The 21,998-nt window shown below is 39.4% G+C and overlaps 1 protein-coding gene across 1 annotated transcript in view; it reads left to right on the forward strand.

Annotated features, from left to right (window-relative positions):
• The window catches only part of LOC138146721 (aldehyde oxidase 2-like), a 133,295-nt gene that overhangs the window by 33,480 nt on the left and 77,817 nt on the right, over positions 1–21,998 (forward strand). Inside the window, exons 7-13 of the mRNA XM_069068822.1 lie at positions 427–516; positions 1,340–1,420; positions 5,799–5,943; positions 7,336–7,428; positions 18,760–18,911; positions 20,121–20,214; positions 20,982–21,091. Of these exons, the coding sequence (XP_068924923.1) occupies positions 427–516; positions 1,340–1,420; positions 5,799–5,943; positions 7,336–7,428; positions 18,760–18,911; positions 20,121–20,214; positions 20,982–21,091 (765 nt within the window). The remainder of the gene's footprint in view (positions 1–426; positions 517–1,339; positions 1,421–5,798; positions 5,944–7,335; positions 7,429–18,759; positions 18,912–20,120; positions 20,215–20,981; positions 21,092–21,998) is intronic.

Genomic DNA, 21,998 nt, shown 5'->3' on the forward strand with positions numbered 1-21,998 from the left:
AAGGAAGGAAGGAAGGAAGGAAGGAAGGAAGGAAGGAAGGAAGGAAGTTAGGGGGGAAAGGAGGGAAAGAAGGAGGGAGGGAGGAAAGGAAGGAAAGAAGGAGGGAGGAAGGGAAGGAAGGGAGGGAGAGAGGAAGGAAAAAAGAAGAAAAGCAAAATAAAGAAAAAGGAATAGAGGGAAAGGAGGAAAGAGGGAGAAAGAAAAGAAGAGAGAGAGAGATAAGTTCTATGAAATATAAAAAGCTAGTTCCCTACATTTTTCAATACAAGGCCCTCCCTCATGGCTGTCATCTTGATTAGGGGTTCTCCTACAGAAGAAGTAGCTAAACAAATTTATTCCTGTATTATAAATTGCTTGATTTTCTTATAGATGAATTCCCATTTAGATGCATAAATGATTTTATCTCAGGATTTCACTCTTTTTTAGGAGTCAGACTGCTGTCAAATGAAGGGAATAGGGAAATGTTGTTTGGATCAAGAAGAAAACCAAACTTCATCATGTCATCAGAAAAATGATGTGAGTTACACCACCACCCATTTGTGTATTTTATTGTTGCTCAGTTATGTCAGACACTTCATGAACCTGTTTGGGGTTTTCTTGGCAGAGATACTGGAGTGGTTTGCTAGTTCCTTCTCATTTGATAGATGAGGAAACTGAGGCAAACAGGATTCAGTGACTTGCCCAGGGTGGCACAGTTTAGTACATGCCTGTGGCCAGATTTGAACTCAGCAAGATGAGTCTTCCTGATTCCAGTCCCCAGGTTCTGTGCACTATGGCACCAACTACCTGCCCCATTTGTTTATAATTAGTGCTTACAATTTAGTGACAGAGGAGGTGGTGGACCCAGAGCTTAAATGTGACATTGTCAGTTGATTTTTTTGTTTGATTTTTCTGTTAATTGTTATAAGTTCATATACTGATCCTTACCCCTTTTACATTCAGGAAGTTTCATGCAATGTGGAGGCAAAAATGGGTAGAGCACTGGTCCTGGAGTTAGGAAGACCTGAGCTCAAATCAGACTTCAGACACTTCCTGACTATATGACCCTGGACAAGTCTCTTAACCAATCTACCTCCCAGAGCTGTTGTGAGATTCTCAAGCAACATTTAAAGTGCTTTGCAAATCTTAAAATACTATGTAAATGCTAGCTATTATTACTACCAGGTTTCTCATCTAAAATGCATTTATTTTGTAATGTTCCACTGAGACTTTGAACTTTCTCTTCTAGAACCCAAGGAAATTTGAGATTTCTTTGTAATACTCATTTTGCTACTTAGGATAAGAACTTCTTTCCCCTAGACCTAGATGTAAATGCCTCAACTTTCCTTTCTTTTTAAAGATCTGTACCCAACTATACACAAAAGAGGAGTTCCAGCCCTTGGACCCAACCCAGGAACTCATTTTCCCCCCAGAACTCTTGGTGAGATATGTTGCTTTTCTCTCTTCTGCTTACCTATCACCATGGTAAATTCAGTTAAATGAAGCTATCCTCATTTATCTTATTGTGTAATTGATAATATTATAAATTTATAAACAGTCAGGCTTTGTAACTCAGCAAGGGCAAGCTGTTCCATTTGGTATCTATTCAGAAGCCTTAGGATAGAGAATATTAATCTTTTTCAGCTACCTAGCAAAGGCTATGGAACCCTACCCTAAATAATGTTTTTAAGTGCATAAAACAAAATACAAAAAAATCAATTATTTTGAAATACAATTATATATTTACATATATAAAATGTACATGGGTAGAGAGAGAAAAAGAGAGAGAATAGGATGATCCCCAGGTTAAGAACCTCTGTGGTTTTAAGGGAATTTGGCATATTTGCCAAAGGGATCTTCCCAAAGCCCCAATCTGACCATTTCACTCCCCTACTCAATAAACTCCAATAGCTCCCTATTACCTCCAGGATCAAATATAAAATCCTCTGTTTGACCTTAAAAGTCCCTTATAAACTGGTCCTGTCCTACTGCTATGGTTTGAAGTTCTGGGAACCCTGAATGTAAGTACAGGTGATGAGGTGCAAGCTCTGGGAACCCCCTTGAGCTTTCCTTGAATCTTTGAGGTACAGGCTATGGGAACACCCCTTGAACTCTGATTAAATTGTCCCATTTGATGAGGCATTTGCATGAGGCCATAAGCCTTACATTGTGGCTGGGCCCAGACCTCTGATACTAGCCTAGCCCTCCATCATCCATCTACTTCCCACCCTTGAGCCTATCAAAATATCAATCCACCCTTGAACTGGCCTAGCCCACCATTGTCTGTAGTCTCCAGGTAGCCTCCAGCTACTTCCCCCCCTTAATCACTCACTGACCTCATTAACTCCTTCTGAAGACCCTCCCCAAACTCCTCCTCTAGACCACCCCTAGATTCCTCCCACAACCTTCTGTATATAAGACCCCATTTCACACCATGTGGTGTGAGAGCACCCTAGAATTTTCTAGCACAGACATACTCTGTGTCCAATACAGGTGAGCTTTTAATAAACTTTGCTTTTCTTTGACTGAGAGAAGACTTGTGTCGAATTCATTCGGCAGGACTGGGAGTGTTGGTATTTTGGGGTCTTGAGCACCCCTAAACCTAAACCTTATCATTTTATAATGAACCTCTTCACAGGGAGGCCTGTCTGGAAAGAATTCAGTCACTTAAACCTTCTTTCTGTCAAATTAACAAGGGTTATTGTAACCCCAGTATGGAGGGCATATTCCCAGTAAATCTGTGGATTTGATGAGTATGGGATTGATACCTGTATATAAAAAAGGGGGAAAGGGCCAGTGAAAAGACCTTGATGGGATTAAGGAGTGGTAAGTAGCCTGGGGTGGGCCAGGGGCAGACAATGAAAGGAGTTAAGTTGTCTAGAGAGCCACAGGAAAAGGGCTATTAAAAGGATTATTGAGTATCTAGGTGGGCTGAGCTGAGGCCAGATGCCTCAGGCAAAACACCAGGGACTGGGTTGTGTGGGAAAATTCAGGGATGCTTTCAAAGATATGGTCTTTTCCTTTTAGGGGTCCAGGTTCCATTGCTCCATCACTACCATTCTAGTCTACTTACATTTTACTTCCCTCTATATGCTATACACCATACAATCCAGTGATGGATACTGGCCTTCTTGCCATTCCTTACATATACCAGTCCATCCCCCTGCCTTTTAACTGCCTGTCCCCCTGGAATTCCTGCAATGTTTTCCCTCCTCATTTCTTCTTTTTGACTTCTTTGGCTTTCTTCTACTCTCAGCTCAAATTTCACTTGCAGGAGGGCTTTTTCTGTGTACCTTCAATGTTAGAACCTTCCCTTGGAAATTACCTGTAGGAGAGGAGGAAGGGAGGAAGGGAAGAAGGGAAGGGGAGGAGAAGGGAAAGGAGGAGGAAAAAAAGGAAGAGAAAGAGAAAAAGGAAAAAGAGGAGGAAAAAAAAAGAAGAGAAAAAGGAGGAGATGGAGGAAAAGGAGAAGGAGGAAGAAGAAAGAATGGGGGAAGAGGAGGAGGCGGGGATGCTTAGGGGGGAAAAGACTACCAAAAACAAGCAGAAAGGTGATCATGGGGACAGCAATGGCAGTAACATAAAAATCTTTTTTTACCAAAAAAACTACTTGAATGTTTACCAAAGTTACCAAAAGAGAGGCACTGTTGGACACTAATAGAGATCATAATGCAAATTAGGCTTTCTTTTTAAGAATGTGTGACCCTCTACCTTTGAGCTCTTGATCTGTATTACCTTGGCAACTGTAATGGTAATGAAATTTAAAGATCCCTTTGTATTGGAAAGCTAAGAGGTACTTAGCACCTAGTTCAAATTAAGCCTCTGTTAAAGAAACAGAAGATGTGAACTCCTATTGCTGATGTAACAGGAAGGGGTTGAAAGGGGAGGAACAATAATGTATATAAGGAAAAGCCCCAGAGAGGGAGAGTCAGAACTCCTTGGGATAAGCTTCATGGAAGTAGAAGCAGCTGCTGCCAAGGAGGCTGAAAAGGAAAGTCCCAGGCTGGAGAGAATGATTTTGATTTTGGGAACCTGGGTGAAGTGAGTTTGATTCTGGGAACCATCTGGGGCTTCTGCTGGGGAGCTACCAGCGTCTCTTGGGAGCTTTGGAAGACTTAGGAAGCATGACTGTGATACTGGTACTTTTTATAAACTTGTTTGTGGCTTTGTTAAGCCTTGACTTCCTAGGAACAGAGATTGTGAAGGTTTTAAGGTGGACTGGACATTGTGAGCTTCAGCATGGAACAGGAACAGCACAGAGAGCTGGACAAGGAACTGGGAGCCATCTGCTTTTGAACCCAGGTGACAGTTTGGTGAATCCAAGTAGGAGCTGGGACCATGGAAGGGGATCCAGGGAATCTGAGAGACTACCTCGAGTCAAGCTGAAAGAAGACTTTACTTGGATACTGTGTACTGACTGAGAAGATTGTAACTTATTTGTGACTGAGGGGTGGATGACCTGTGTATTTTATACTACCCTTTAAGAGAGTGCTGAGTAGTGACTGATATTGTAACTTAGTGTGCCCCATGAGTGGAGAACTTTGACTGTTGTATTTTGTGACCCTGAAGGAGGCAGCCTCCTTAAGGATGATTGAATTGATTGAATGATTGAGTTACTAAGTGATTGACTGACTAAATGATTATACTTTTTTCAAAACTGTGTGACCACTGTGGTGAAAACTATGTGGCCATTTTCTGTGATAAATTGTTGTGAATGCTGTATTTTGATTATCTGTGAGAAGTTGTAACATTGTGAATGCTGTACCTTGATTCCCTGTGAATGTTTTGCTCTGATTTGTTAGTGAATAAATAGAGTGTTCATTATACTATGTAATCAGAACCTTAAAAGTTGTTCACAGTAGCATTGTTCTGGAAGGCTGCTCATGCTTGGCTTTACAGCAACCATTTTTTTTTTTTTGCCTTTTTGGAGGGCAATTGGGGTTAAGTAACTTGTCCAAGGTTACACGGCTAGTTTTTTTGTGTGGGTGTTAAGTGTCTGAGGCCGGAACCAAACTCCAGGACTCCCGACTCCGGGCCCATGCTTAACTCACTGCGCCACCTAGCTGCCCCAACCATTTAATTTTTAATATTTAATTTAATTTTTTAATTTTAGTGCACAAACTGTAACATTTCATTTCTCTTAAAATGTAACACTTTGATTTTCCCCAAATGGAAATACCTCTTTTGAGCTATGGATTATCTTCATTTTTTCATTAAAATGTATTTGTTTCCAAAAACAAATCTTTAAGAGAGAGATTGCCTCCAGTTTGCACTCTGTATAAATCACACATACATAATTGTTTGCACATTGTCCCCCCATTGCACTATGGGCTCTTTGAGGTGAGGTATTCTTTTTGCCTTTCCCTGTATCTCTAGCACTTAGTGTGGTGCCTGGCACATAGTAATCGCTTCATTAAATGCTTGTTGACTGACAGGAGCAACATCTTTTAGCATTCATTCATAAAGATTCTCTCACTTGACCTCTGTTGAGCTGCCTACTCCCAAGCAAAACTGTGAAGCCTTTGAAAGCTTGTTTCCAGGACCCTCAGTCTGATGCCTTATCTCCTTAATCATTCAGCTGCTTGTCCTTTCTTTAGCTTCCACTCTAGCCCCCTTATATCTTGCCCTCTGAAAATGGTGGGAGATTCAAAGCTCAAAGGAAGAAATTCTGAAGGTTGAATTTCAGAGAACAATTATGGGGGGAAAGGGGGGGAGGGTGTGCAGGACCAGAAAGTTCCTGAAATTGTTCTCTATTGAGGATCACTGACTATACAGTCTAATTGGAAAGGTACTATCTCCTGCATGTTGTTTCCCCACAGAGAATGGCAGAAGATCCCAATAAAGAAACTCTGACTTTCTGTGGTGAGAGGGTTACTTGGATTTCTCCTGTAACACTAAAGGAACTCTTGGAGCTGAAAGTAAAGTACCCTAACTCTCCTCTTGTCATGGGGAACACTTCAGTGGGTAAGTAGACTGAGTCTAATAATAATAATAACAACAATAACAAAAGAGCTCCATGTTCATGTAGCCCTTAAAATTTACATAGCACTTTCCTTACAGCAACCTGGTGAGATAAGTAGTAGAGGTATTATTATGGATTATTTCATAACTGAGCTCACTAAATGATCTGTTCATGGTCACGTAAGTACTAAGTACTAAAGGATGGCTTTACAGCTATCTCTTCCACATCACAGTGGTTAGGGGGCACCATGCTATTGTGGTTTGGGGTGCTGGGAACCCTGAAATTCAAGGGCATAGGGGGTCTGCCTCAAAAGAATTTGACCACTCAAGCCTTTCAGTCAGAATAGCAAGGTTTTATTATAACACCAGTTAGGAGGGCAAGATTCCTAGCAAATCTGCTATTGGGTCACTAATGGGAACTGGAGAGATTCTAAGAATCTGCCCTATTTAATAGGGATAAGATTGGTACTTACCTACAAGAAAAGACAGTGAGAAGATCTGGATGGGATTAAGGAGGGGGTAAATTACCTGTGGTGGTCCAGGTGCACACAATGAAAGGAGTTAAGTGGTCTGGCAGGATCAGAGAGCCACAGGGAAAGAACTATTGAAAGGATTATTGAGTATCTAAGTAGACAGGGATGGACCAGATGCATCAGGAAAACACCAGGGACTGGGTTCAGGGGCTGGGTTGTGTGGGAAAGTTCAGGGTCCACAACCCATGGCTCCATCAGCACTCCTGTGCTCTGGAAAATCTGCATAAAATTTTTGGCCCTCCCAGCATACTAGAGAAGTCTGAATTATTATAGTATTAAAAGATAAAATGTGTTGATATTATACAATACTTTACATATATTTTATGCATTCCTGAGTTTCTAAACTTTTTCTGTATTGTCTGCTGGCCTTTGCATGTTATCTACAGCTTCCACAAAACTCCCAAGAAATTCCCTTTTAATTTCTTATGCAAACCCACAATGTATCAAAATTGCAGTAAGGAAAGTCATGATGTGGAAGGGATAGCTGTAGCCTCAGGAATCCTAATTCCAAGGACAGCTGAGATCCCTAATACCTGCTTGGTCTGTGACAATGAAACTGTTGTTAACCAAGAAAAAAATGAAAAAGAACTAAAAGTTCATTTTGTCTCTCATTACATCATTTTATGCCAAAATCTTAATTTAAAAAAATAATTTGGGGCGGCGGCCAGGTGGCTCAGTAAGTAAGAGCACTGGCTCCAGTGTTGGGATGACCTGGGGATCAAATCCAGGCTCAGATACTCAGCACCACACCCAGCAATAACTGGCCGTGTAACCTTGAGCAAGTTACTTAACTCCGATTGCTTAAAAAATAATAATAATAATTTTTTCCCCTTAACCTTTCTGAAATGTGTTCCTCCTTTAGGTCCAGCTATGAAATTTCAAGGATATTTTCACCCAGTTCTCCTTTCCCCAGCCAGAATTTCTGAGCTAAGTATGGTAACTAATACAAATGACGGTGAGTTCCTAGTTTTCCTGGTAGAATATTACTCAAGATGACTACACTAAATGATAACTTCTGGAAATCAATATTGCTGTGATGATTCATAATTTCTTATCTCACTTATTCTTTGGATCAAAGGTATTATTATTTTATATTTTATTTATTTGTTTATTTTATTATTATTTATCATTATTGCTATTTCCTTCTCTGCCTAAAGAATCAGGACATTGACTCACTACACTGAATTTTCTGCCTCCTGACTACATTGGAGTATGGTCAGCTTGTATTTTTCACCTTCATAATTATACTTATCTCATCATAAGCCTTTATGGACATATTATATCAGCTCTGCTCCCCCTCCAAAAAAAAAAAAAAGCTTTAGAGTAAAATGTTTACAAGGTATTTAGGGGAAAGTCTATATGTCATCTTTCTAGAAGTCCTACAAGAAATTGACCCCTAAACTTCAATGGTAACCTTAGGAAAGAAGAAGTAAAAATTGTAGAATACATTCTACAGGGTGTAAAGCTAAAAAAAATCCCAGCTATGTTAGGGTAATCTGAAGAACATTTTGATGTCTTCTCTAGTACACTCTGCTTCTCTCTTTACAGATTTAGTCTCATTTGAAATATCAGCCTTCCCATTGTTGATCTTTTACCTTCTCTCTTAATGGCAATAACTATGAGTCAAGTGTGTTTGTGGCTTCATGCATCCTTTTCTTTAAAAAAAAATAACTATACCAATCTCCCTTTTTCACTCAAAAAATCATCTTCAAGACCTAGTTCAAGTGCCACCCTTTCTGTAAAGACTCCTATTCCTCTATCTCCTTTGCTGATTCATTATCCATATTCCACCCTTGACTGTGATTGTTCCCCAAGGCTCTGTCATGGGCCCCCTTTTCATCTCTCTCTACACTATTTCTCTTGGCTACATCATCAACCCCAATGGGTTCAATTATTATCTCTATGCAGATAACTCACAGATCTACATCTCCAATTGTCCTATTGGACATTTATAACTGGATCGTCTATAGATTTCTCAAATTGAAAATGTCAGAAACAGGATTCATTACCCTTTTCCCCCCACACTGACCCTTATAACTAGTTTCTCTATTTCAGTCAGTAGTACCACCCTCCTTCCATTTTACAACCTTAGAATGATCATCAACTCTTCACTCTCTCCCACCCACCTTATCCAGTCAGATGCCAAGGTTTGTTAATTCTCCCTGCACAACATCCTTCATATTTATACACTTCTCTCTACTTACATGGCCATTAGTTCAGTCTAGACCTTTATCATCTCTTGCCTGGACTATTACATTATCTTTCTATTGTTCTTTTTTCCTCAAATTTCCTCCTTCTTTGATCTATTCCCACACAGCTGCCAAAAGTGATATTCCTCAAACATAGGTCTGACAAGGTACTGAAGGCCTTCCTCTGTTTCTCTTGATATCTCGGGAGAACCAGTTGAATCTTCCAAGGATACTCAGATTGCCAATCTATTCTCTCTTTGTTTACACTGGACTATCTCACTTCCTTTTTGTGATCATGCATTTCCTGGATGGAATCTTATATGCCACTTCTCTATCATGGGTAATATGCTAAAACCTACTTACAATCACCATGAATATTTATATTGTCCCTTGGGTCATCTACAAGTACCGAGCATAGCAAGCCATTAATTGTGAATTGAATTTTATTGCATAACTTTAGCAGAGGGTAAAGAATGAATTCTCTTTTCTTTTGTATAAGGCCATAATAAAATGGCTTCTTCTATTCATAAATAAAAACTTTTGCTTGAGATAACAGATATCAAAGACATACTCAGGAGGATAATGGAAGAAGATTACGCAGTGACTGGGATACCAATATGAGGGTAGGAGTGCATCCCTGGGGATGATAGGTTACTATTTTAACTATTTGTTCTTGCTAACTAGGTACAAATCAGGTTTGGCTGGTCCAGGAGACCCCCAGATGTTGGACATTGGTGGTGACTAAAATTCACTACCTTTCTGTACCCAGCTACCCTCCACTCTTGTCATTATTTTCATCAAAAAGGAAAATTCCTGGGTACCTCTTGCCTTAGTCTACCGATGGGAGACATTAATCCCAATCCCTGGGGGGGAATATATGCCAAGGAGGAAAAGTCAGTGAGGGCAGGAGCTTAGCCAACCCAACTGTGATTAAGCAGCTTTGTTCCCAACTAATGAGTAGGGATGGGAAAAGGGGATAGCAGGAGGAACCAGGCCTCATTGTGAGTTGTATGTAGTTGGAAGAGAGGGGCACAGATCCCCACCTGCCTCTTTTGGTATCCTAGCCATCAGACTCTTCATCCCACTCTTCAGGGATGGTAAGCAAGGACAAAGGGCCAGGATCCCCATGAATCAGGAGAAAGGCTAACTTTGTTTTTTTTTTTAAACATAGGTTTTGTTTTGTTTTTTTATAAAAATTCTCTCTCTCCCATCTCTCCTCTTACCTCCAATAAGAAAGAACGAAGAAAAAAATTTTGCCATAAACACATATAGTCAAGCAAAACAAATTAATACATCAACCATGTCTAAAAAAAGTCTCGGTCTACATTCTGCGTGCATCACCTCTCCAGCAAGAGTTAGGTAGCATGTTTCATCATGAGTCCTCTGGAATCATGGTTGATCAGTTTCTAAGTCATTCAAAGATGTCTTTACAATATGTTTGTCTATATAAATTGTTCTGGTTCTGCTCACTTCATTCCACATCAGTTGATAAAAATCTTCCCATGCTTCTCTAAAACCATGTCCTTCATCATTTCTTATAGCACAATAGTATTCTGTCATATTTATATACCAAAACTGAATCAGTTACTGTTCCCTGATTGATAGATACCCCCTTGGTTTCCAATTATGCAAAAAAAAAAAAAAAGCTGCTACAAGTATTTTGTACATCCTTAGAGTTTGTTTTGCTTAAGACTAATCCCCAACCTTAATCTATCCTACCTCTTATTTCCTCCTCTCCCTTCTTCACTTTCCCTTCTGTATTCTTGCTGAGTGAAATATACTTCTGTATGTGTGTGTGTATTCTTCACTCCTTTGATCATTTCAGATGTGAGCAAGGTTCAAATGTTCCTTGCTCTCCCTACCCCTTCCTTTTTGTTTGTATAGACTCATACTTGCACACTCCAATTATGTCAGATATTTTTCCCCATCCTTTTCCCCTCCTATTGTATTCTTCTTCCCCTTTTTCATTCTTCTTTTTAAAAAAATAAAAAACAGAACAGAACTATTCCCAGGTTCTCTATCTAATTAGACTCCCTCTATGACTGTTGATGATCATAGGGTTCTGAGGTGACACATATATCACCTCATATTAAATAATCCACCTTGTTTGGTTCTTCAGCTCTGGTTTTTCATCAGAAATGCTTGAAAGTCCTATATTTCATTACAGATTCGATTTTTCCCCTGTAGAATGACATTCAGATTTGCTGAGTAAGTTGTTCTTGGTTTTAACCCTATATACTTTGCCTTCTGGAATATCATGTTCCAAACTCTTCCCTCTTTATTTTGGTTTGCTGCTAAATCTTGTGTAATCCTGACTCTGATTCCTCTGTATTGAGTTCTTTGTAACTGCTTGCCATATTTTTTCTTAGAGCGGGAAACTCTGGATTTTGGTTATACTGTTCCTGGAAGTCTTTATTTTGGCGTTTCTTTCAGGAGGTGACCAGTGAGTTATTTCTATTCCATTTTGCCCTCTGGTTCTGAAAGACAAAAAGTTTTCTTTTGTGATTTCTTGATATGTGGTGTCTAGTTTCTTTCTTTCTTTCTTTCTTTCTTTCTTTCTTTTTCTTTCTTTCTTTCTTTCTTTCTTTCTTTCTTTCTTTCTTTCTTTCTTTCTTTCTTTCTTTCTTTCTTTCTTTCTTTCTTTCTTTCTTTCTTTCTTTCTTTCTTTGGTTATATATTTCAGGTAGTCCAATGATTCTTAAATTCTCTCTGCTCAATCTGTTTTCCAAATCTTTTAAATAAGATACCTTACATTTTCTTCTATTTTTCAGTCTTTTGACCCTCTTTTAATAGTTCTTATTTTCTCATGGAGTCATTAGTTTCTATTTGGTCCATTCTAATTTTCAGAGAATTTGTTGCTTAAGAAATGTCTTGTACCTTGAGTAATGCTATGCCAAATTATTAATCCCCTTTCCAATTCTTACTTTCATAAATCTTATTTCTTTTCAGTATATCCTTCTATTATTCTCATTTCATTTATAAATTTTTAAACTTTTCTAAACTTTTGTTTTATCTCTTCTAGAAATTCTAGGTGAACTTGCTCCCAAGCTATCTTTTACTTTGAGGCTTTGTTTGTAAATATTTTAGAATCGCTCTCTTGAATCTGTATCTTGAGTATCTCCATCATCATAGATTTTTATAGTGGGATTCTTTTTTGTTTGCTCCTTCTTCTAACCTACTTTTTGAGTATGGACTTTACATTATACACTGTGAACTTCTGGAAGGAATGTCTGGACTGAGTTTGCATCTGCTAAGGTCTCACTCCTGCTTTCTTATAATATTAAGTGTTGTGTTATTCCATGATAATTAGTATTTATATAGCCCTTTAAGACTTGCAAAGCACAAAAACAATATTATTGCATTTCATCCAAACAAAACCCTAGCAGGTAGATGCTATTTTTATTCCCATTTTACAGATGAGGAAGAAGTTAAGTGACTTGCCCAGGGTCACATAGCTAGTGTTTGGGTCTATATTTGAACTCAGTTCTTCCTGAGTCCAGGTCCAACACTTTATCCACTGTGCCACCTAGCAAGTGAAGATCTCAGTAACAGCTAAAACTAGGAACCTGAGAGCTTTCAAGGCTCCCATAATAGTTTGATTCAGGGCAAAGTCTGATCATTGCCCTTGTGATCTGAGCTCTACAAGTTTCTGATCTGGATTTGGGTCTGAGGAATATATCTGTAGACTTGTCCCAGACAGACTACCAGTAAAGTGCTTCTGGACTCAGCCACAATCAGTCAACTGGAAAGCTCTGCAGATTTTGAGTGAGAGAAATGTAAACTCCTCTCTGGTCTGGTATTCTTGCCCTGACTATTCCCCTACAGGCATCAGATTGGTCTGGAAGTTGGAACTGAAATCCTATCTACTCTGTTCTTGGGTTAATATTTAGTCAACCTAGATGCTACTTGCTTCTGAACTTGCTTCCTACTCAGTACACAGCCTGAGGTCCAAAGCACTCCTCTCCCTGGAATGCCACCTCTAGGTGAAAATCTTCCACTCAGTCACCCAGAACCTGTGACTCAGAACTGAATATTGAGTAAGAGAGTTTTCATTTGGAAGCATCCCTATACTCTATACAAGGTCATGCCTCTCTGTGGTTGATCTGGATCCTCTTTTTTTTTTTTTCATTTTTCAAATGCTTTATTAACTTCTGATTTACATTATTAATTTCCGCCAGATTTTGAGTTACAAATTTTCTCCCCATTTTTCGCCTACCTACCACCCCAAAATAGCAATCCCACAGGATATCCCCTCCTCCAATCTGTTCTCTCCCATATCTTCTCCCATACCCCCTTAGACTTTTCCAGTAGGGCATGGTGGATCTCTATGCCCCAGTGCCTGTATATCTTATTTCCCAATTACATGTAAAATAGTATTAATAATAGTATATATATAAAATTTTAAACGTTTGATTTTAAAACTTTGAATTCCAGATTCATTCCCTTCCTCCTTTGTCACCCACCCTTACTGGGAAGATAAGCAGTTCAGTATAGGTTATACATGTGTAGCTAATGCAAAACATTAACATAGTAGATATATTGTAAAAGACTGATTATATTTCCCTCCCTCCTATCCCACCTCCAACTTGTTCTATTCTCTACTTTGATCCCATCCCTTTTCAAAAGTGAGTGCTTCCAACTTCCCTCCCCCCCAGCCTGCCCTCCCTTCCATCATCCCCTCTCTCATCCCTTTCCCTGCTACTCTCCTGTAGGGTGAGATACCCTGTTTATTGTGTATGTCATTTCCTCCCCAAGCCAAATTCAATGAGAATAAGGTTGACCCATTCCCTTTTGCCTTCCTATTCTTCCCCTCCATTGTAACCATTTTCCCTTGCCTCTTCTATATGAGATAGTTTACCCCATTTTGTCTCTCTCCATCTCCTCTCATTATATTCCTCTCTCACCTCTTTATTTCACCTTTTAAGAATCATCCCTTCCTATTAAATTGGTCCTGTGCCCTATATCTATGTATACCTGTAATCATATATATATATATATATATATATATATATATATATATATATACACATTCACACATATATTCACACTCCCGTATACCCTCTGATATAGACATATATATGTATATAAATATATATATTCATATTCCCTTCAACTATTTTCATACCGAGAAAAGTTTCATCAGTTACAATTATCATTTTTCCATGTAGGAATGTTAATAGTTCAACTTTGATAAGTGGCTTATGATTTCTTTTCCCTGTTTACCTTCTCAAGTTTCTCTTGCTTCTTGCATCTGAATGTCAAATTTTCTATTCAACTCTGGTTTTTTAAACAAGAATGCTTGAAAGTCCTCTATTCCACTGAATGACCATATTTTCCTCTGAAACATGATACTCAGTTTTGCTGGTTAGGTGATTCTTGGTTTTGATCCCAGCTCCTTTGACCTCTGGAATATCATATTCCAGGCCCTTCAATCCTTCATTGTAGAAGCTGCCAGATCCTGTGTTATCCTGATTGTGTTTCCACAATATTCAAATTGCTTCTTCCTGGCTGCTTGTAATATTCTCCCCTTGATCTGGGAATTCCGGAACCTGGCTATAATATTCCTAGGAGTTTTATTTTTGGGATCTTTTTCAGGAGGTGATCAGTGGATTCTTTCAACCTCTATTTTGCCTTCTGGTTCTAAAACATCAGGGCAATTTTCCTTGAGAATTTCTTGGAGGATGATTTCTCAGTTCTTACTCTGATCATGGCTTTCAGGTGGTCCAATAATTTTTAAATTATCTCTCCTGGATCTATTTTCCAGGTCAGTAGTTTTTACTATGAGATATTTCACATTGCTTCTCTATTCTTTCATTTGTTTGGATCTGTTTAACATCATCTTAATTTCTCATAAAGTCACTAGTTTCCCTTTGCTCCATTCTAAATCTGAGGGAATGATTCTCCTCATTGAGCTTTTGAGATTCTGGCAAATTTGGCTTTTTAAGGCATTCCTCTCCTCATTGCCTTTTTGAGCCTCTTTTGCCATTTGAGTTAGTCTGTTTTTTAAGGTATGATTTTCCTCAGTCAGGCTGTTGACTCTCATTTCGTAATTTTCTTGCATTGTTCTCATTTCTCTTCCCAATTTTTCCTCCACTTCTCTTATTTGCTTTTTAAGGTCCTCTATGGCCTGTAACCAGCTTGCATTTTCCTTTGAAGCTTTTGGTGCTGGAGTTCTGACTTCACAGTCTTCCTCCTGTTCCATGCTTTGCTCCTTTTTGTCCCCAAAATAGGAGTGTAATGTTGGAATCTTCTGTCTGCTTTGTTTCCTTTGTCTGGTCATGTCGCCCCTCAGTCACTTGACCCCTGGGCTTTTTGCCACAGTGGGACTCTGCCACCAGACAGGGGAGCTTTCGTCCCAAACACTGGGCTTTTCTCAGCTGCCCGAGGTATTAGTTGGGTGCCCTCTCTGAGGCCTCCACACGCTCTGGCAAGCTGCTTGCATACCCCAGGACCTCCACCCTAAACTGCAATCTAGATCCAAGCAGGTTAAAGCAAGAGCGATTACCCCTCAGATTGGTCACTTGATCCCCCTACACTCTGCAGGCCAGGAGCTGAAGCTGCAACATGGCACCCACTGAGCCAAGGCCCTGGGGCAAAAGCCGATGCTCTCCCAACTACTGGTCCCAAAGTCCACACTGCACTGACCTCTCACTTTGTCCTTCGCATCTATGTGTTGATAAATCTGGAAACAACCACAGCTGCTGGTGATCTGGAGTCCCTCCAGCCCGTGGCTAGTCAGGCCCGCCCTGGGGCTAAAACCTCCAGCAGAGCTGTCCTCAGCGGGAGGTTAGCTTCTCTGTGTCATTTTGTGGGTTCTGCAGCTCCAAAGTTTGTTCAGAGTCCCCTTTTACATGGATTGGGGAAGGTGGAAGCCGGAGAAGCGGGGAGGTCCTGTTTCTACTCCCCCATCTTGACTCCCGATCTGGAACCTCTTTTTGCCCTCATGCACAGTCTATGCCTGCACTAGAATGCACCACACTGTTATTCCTGGCTAAACCACCATCTTCTGTCCACAGATCTCTTGGTCTCTCTCCCTTAGAAGACCTAGATTATAAATATGACTCACTGTGACTCACTTTTTTTTTGGATTGCCTGATGATTACTTGGTCTGGTGCATTTTTAGGTATATTTAAAGCTCTTGTGAAGGGAAAGCTTAACTCTACTTCCTGCTATTCTGACTCTGGGTTAGCTTTTGGTAAAGGCATTCCTGACACCCACACCTATTAAAGGCTCTTTTCTAAAGATAAGAGTGACTAATAGCAAGGGCCCGACTCAAGTCCAATGCTTATTGCTGAGGTAGCCCAAAACTTTCCCTGTACTCCACCCCCTGCCCAGGTACTAAAATCATTCCTGGCTTGGAGTTTAATAATCCTAGGGTCACTAAGGATTCTCATTCTAATGCCCAACTCTAAGTACCCATGGTGTTGGGGGCTGCTGTGAGCTGAGGAAAGAAATATCCCCTGACATTCTGTTATTTGTAAAATTAGGGTCATGGCAAAAAACTAAGAATAAACAAACACTATAGATCCATCTTGACACCCATCACTGGGTCACTGTATTAGATACCATGAGAAAAAGCAAATTAAGTGAAAGCTTGCAGTCCCTGACCTTAAGGAACCAATAATGTAATGAAAAAGATTAATAGTTACTCTAATGCTGAATATTGGTCTGTCTAGGATTTTAGTGATAATAAATTTCTTAGATTATGTCCACATAGGTCCAAGTTAAACTAAATTGCAAGACCCCACTAAGATTGCAAACCATAAAAAGCTATATTATTGTGAGCTATTATTCTTATACTTCTATGGAGGTCATCTTTATGAAACCATTTTTGGTATATAGTACCCAAAGTGAAAGTATGGATGATTTCTAGTGGTTTGCATCATATAATTAAGAGAAAAACTACTTTCTGTCATACCAGCAAGAAACATACCTCAGTTTCAGTAGAACACAATCAAGGGGAAGCTAGGTGGTGCAGTAAATAGAGCACCAGCCCCGAAGTCAAAGACTTGAGTTTAAATCTGGCCTCAGACACTTAACATACATACTAGCTGTTTGACCTTGGGCAAGTCACTTAATCCCAATTGCCTTTCCTTCCCCCCTCCAAAAAAAAATCCACAATCCAAAGTATTCTAGTAATTAAGAAAGAATGAAATGTGAACAAAGAGAATTTTACCTGTAAGGTGACATATCTATGTAGGTCAAGGGGAAGTGGAGACAACCAAGTAACATAATTCAGGACCCAGAATGAATTGTTTCCTTTGAATAGCTAAATTTGGCTGCCCATGTTTATCAGATTAGCCAAGACTGTCAAATAATACTTCTCTTATGTGAACCTAAAAGTTCACATAAAATGATGAAAGTTTTTTATATTTTATTTTCCCCCGATTACAAGTTAAAACAATTTTTAATATTTTTTTAAGTTTTGAATTCCAAACTCTATCCCTCCCTCCTCCCTGAGATGGCAAGCAATCAGATATAGCCTATCCATGTATAAAAATGATGAAAGTTTTTAAGGAAAACTTTACTGAGCTCTTTTTAATTTCTGAATGGACAGATTTAATACAATTTTTTTTGTTAGCCATCATCAACTGGGTCCTTACTACTAACTAGACAATCCCTTTTTTCTTCTCTAATTGATTCTCTATTGTATTTCACACACCAAGTGTTCTAATTCTTTGATTCTCTCTTGAAATATCCAATACCAAAGCAGATCTCATAAAATGTAGTTACAATGTTGGGGGAGGGGGTGGGGGGGAAATCACAGAATATGTACAAGGAACCTCCTACTCCATAAAAGATATCTAGAGCTGTGTGACCTTGGGCAAGTCACGTAACCCCAAATGCCCTACCTTCCCCCTCCAAAAAAGCAAAAAAAAAAAAAACCCTCAAAACAAATAAAATTTAAATTTAAAAAAAGCATCTAAAGTTGGAAAGTGGGGGGAGGGGGCAAGGGGGCAGCGTGAATATTTGAGGAGGGATAAAGAAGGAGGTAGGGAGCATGTGTATGGGCAACCTGTTTTGGAAGTGGTTGGGAACCAATACAATTGCCTAGAAAAGCAAGATAAGGCGGGGGGGAGAGAAGGGGGAGAAACTCACCTATGAAAGACCAGTGTCCTAGGGACAGAGTCCAAATTAAGCTGGGTTAGTATTATTCAAAGAATATAAAGAAATAAGGTAAGATTTACATGAAGTGAGGAAGTGAAGGAAAGGATGATCCACACCCCGACTACAACAATGTAAATAAACACAAGGATAACAGTAACAAAACCCAGATAAATATAGAGAAAGAAGATCAGAAATTGTATTTCTGCAACATTGGGTAATTTTGATACCACTTTGTTAAAGTTAATGTAAGTTTTTTGTTTTTCTTTTTAAACAGCCTTTTTTTAAAAAAAAAAAAGCAGTCCTTTAGAGGCATTACAATCATTTAAATCATTTTTCCTTTAAACATTTTTCTTGATTATGTATTTGAATACTTGAATTTGTTAGTGGAAATTAAAATAAAACTTTTAATATTAAAAATGCACAAGAGGATCCAAAATCAGCAAATAAAACTACACCCATTTATTGTATATTGTAAAACATATCTCTAGTAACATTTTGTGTCTAGAACAAGTTACCACAAAGTTCATTCTGTGTGATCTTTATTTACCACCCGTTTAAACACTATCTGATTTCATGCCCTATATTTACAAGGTGACAGCTGTGCATGATGCAGCATGGGAAAGTTGAAAGAGGACTGGGCTGGGAGTTAGGAGAGCTGAGTTCTAGTCTCTACTATGTAACTAACTAGTCTCAACCTCTCTAGACCTCGGTCTCCCCATTTGAAACTAGGGTGTGTGACCTGTATCTCACCACTAGACCCAGATGGCTCCAGAGGAGAAAGTGAGGCTGGTGACTTTGCACAGCCCTCCCTCACTTAAATCCAATTCACTTGCAAGTAAGTCATGGCATCACCTCCCTGATGTCATGGTCCTCTTTGAGAATGAAGGACAAACAACAACAACTGGAGGGTTGAATAAGATGACCTCTAAGGTCTAATTTTTTTTTTAATCAATGCTTACATTTTACTGAAGAAAATAATTTGCTTTCAGGGCTGACAATAGGGGCTGGCTGCAGCCTAGACCAGGTGAAGCAGATACTGACCGAGGAAGTCTCCAAGCTTCCAGAGGAAAAAACACAGACATTTCAGGCTCTCTTGAACCACTTGAGAAGTTTGGCTGGACAACAGATCAGGAACATGGCTGTAGGTTCCACGCAAAAAGAGGGTTGTATATAAAACTGTGAAATTCATTTCATACTACTTACTTAAATTTTTAAAAGTATACAATAATGGGGCAGCCATGTGGCTCAGCGAGTAAGAGCACCGGCTCCAGTGTCGGGATGACCTGGATCAAATCCGGGCTCAGATACTCAGCACCACACCCAGAAATAACTGGCCGTGTAACCTTGAGCAAGTTACTTAACCCCTATTGCTTAAAAAAAAAAAGTACACAATAATTCCACACATCACTTTCAAAACTATCCCACTTGTCTATGCTTCCTTCTGGACTTTCTTCTGTTCTCTTCTGTGCATTTTTAAACAATAACCATCTTCCCCCCATCACTATTGTTAACCCCTCCTTCCCCCTCCCCAATAAAAGCCATGAAGAAAAAATCCTTGTAACAAACAAACATAGTCAAACAAAACAAAGGGGCTGGTCATTCTTGGTAGGCAATGTGAAATAATGTAATAGATCTTTGTGCATACAAAGCTAATTGGATAGACATCTGTGCTGCTCAGTCTCCAACTTTTGTGTATTGGGGCCAGTGATGGAGACTGTGCTATATATATATAAGACCCCCCTTAAAGGGTCCCTCTAAATTCAAACCAGGCAGTAGGAGGGGTATTTACACTGCCACTGCTTCTCTCCCATGGTAAGTAAGCAAAGGATTCAGCTGCTCTAAGACTCAAAGCATTTCAGAGATAGAAAGGACCTTAGTACACCAGGGGTGGGGAACCTGCAGCCTTAAGGTCACATGTGGTCCCTAGGTCCTCAAGTGTGGCCCTTTGAATGAATCCAAACTTCATGGAACAAATCCCCTTAATAAAAGGATTTGTTCTGTAAAACTTGCACTCAAACTTGCAGTCAAAAGACTGCACCCGAGGATTTAGAAAGCCACATGTGGCCACGAGGCCACAAGTTCCCCACCCCTGGTTTAGACCATTTTACAGATAAGGAAATAGGACCCAGGAGGGGCCTTAGTTTTAAGACTCTTAGATCCAATTCTCTTTTCACCACATTGGACTCTCATTGAGACTTTTGTAAACAAAAGAGAACTAACCTTTAAGCCACAACTTCAATAAACAATATTAAGCCCTTTTCCACATGCATGCATGCTTGTGTAGGTGTATACATAAAAATATGATCAGATAAAGTGACTGAGACTGAGAAAAGAATTTCCCTTGTATTAGTCCTTAGGTGGACATGTCATAAGCCGACACGGATATTCAGATCTGAATCCCATTCTGGCTGCAGGAAATGCTACCCTCAATCTGGTCTCCAAAGGTAAGATACAACAAAACTGAGTAAAGCAGTAGTCCCAACTTAAGAAAGAGAGGAGGAGGACGATGAGGAAGAGGAAGAAAAAGTCCTATAAGCTTCAAAGTTCAGCTCTAATTCTCTCCTCCACACAAGGCAAGAGCAACATGCAACAGCAAGCTTTAAGTCCTTTGTGAGAGCAAATGAATAGCTTTCTCCAGCACACTCAGCATGCACTTAGTCTGTACTCCCTAGAGAGCTGAGCCCAAAGGTGGTTAGCAAAGAGTGGGGTGAAGGAGAAATAAGAGAGTATCACTCCTCCCATGTCTTAGTCTTCCCACATGCCAGGGGAATAGATAGATAGATAGATAGATAGATAGATAGATAGATAGATAGATAGATAGATAGATAGATAGATAGATAGATAGATAGACAGACAGACAGACAGACATACAGATAATGACTGAACAACATAAAGCTTACAATCTAGACAGTGGATAAGTCACATGCATATAGAGCTTTCCTTGTCCTCTGGATCACATACAGTTTTGATTCATCTAAGATTGTGGTATAATACACAGGAAACTGTAACGTAAGATAATATAGTATATTCTAAGTGCTTCAGAGAGATTTAAATTAAGTACTCTATGAATGAAGTTCATGGGAAATAATCATCACTGATTGGTGGTGACAAGGAAGCTTTCCTTGTTACTGTTCCCTTTTACAGCTGACATGTACATATTCATTTAACTTGCTGCTACTCTTGAAAAAAAAAATGTTGCTTTCTTCCTCAGAAGGAAGACGTAAGATTTCTTTAAATGAACATTTTCTTGCCGGCCTGGAAAACGCAGACCTGAAGCCTGAGGAAATTTTGGAGTCTGTGTTCATACCTCATTCTAAAAAGGTAAGAGATAGGGAGGCATTTTTGATGGTGTTTTCTTAAAAAAATTTTAATCTCAACTCTTTTTGAAAAACAAATTAGACAGAAGGAAGAACAACTTTGTAATAAAATCACACAGTATCATGTGTCCTATCATATCAGTCATCACCCCAATGCAAAATGGCTCTAGTCATGAAAGCAAGCAATGGAGCTTGCTTTGGGAGCAATAGATCTGGAAAAGTCCATCTGTAATCTCTTCCCTTATGATCAAGGGCTGCATTTCTGAGACAGTGATTAAAAAAGATAGCGTATGGTTGTAAAATAAAGTTTCCCAGTGAAAACTGGTCCATATGGAGAACAAATATACTCTTTAAGCCTTATTGATGGCATGTTCTGACCAACCAAAGTAAACAGCCCAGATAGATATGTACACTTGAATTCACTATGTTTTCAAAGATCTTAAGCCAGGATCTTATTAGAATCATAGACTTAGAATTGGTTGATCTTAAAGGTCATCTAGTCCAACCCCCTCATTTTACAGATGAAGAAAGACTCAGAGAAGGCCTTCCATGTTTTTTAAGCACTTAGAACTTTGAACAAGATGATTTCCTTTTGCAATAGTGAGTAGGGTGATGGATATGAAATCATAAAGCTCTGGATTCAAATTCTGCCTTCCAAACTTACCTGGTATATGATCCTAAACAAGTTCTTTTACCTCTCTAAACTTCTGTTTCTTCCTCTATCAATGAGAGTGTTAATCTCAAAGACCTCTAAGATGCCTTCCCACTCTATATCTATGATCCAATGGATGGAAACTTTTCAAATTCTTTCCTGGTCAAACATTTGTCTATGTAGCTAGCTTACATCCTCTAACATTCTCTGATCTTCTGAGTTTCCCCCTGCTCCCCAGTCATCTGGACCAAGGCTTCTT

The sequence above is a fragment of the Petaurus breviceps genome, unplaced genomic scaffold (assembly GCF_028583685.1).
Source record: "Petaurus breviceps papuanus isolate PSGF00001 unplaced genomic scaffold, PetGlider_PUasm1.0 90769, whole genome shotgun sequence".
Classification (NCBI taxonomy): domain Eukaryota; kingdom Metazoa; phylum Chordata; class Mammalia; order Diprotodontia; family Petauridae; genus Petaurus; species Petaurus breviceps.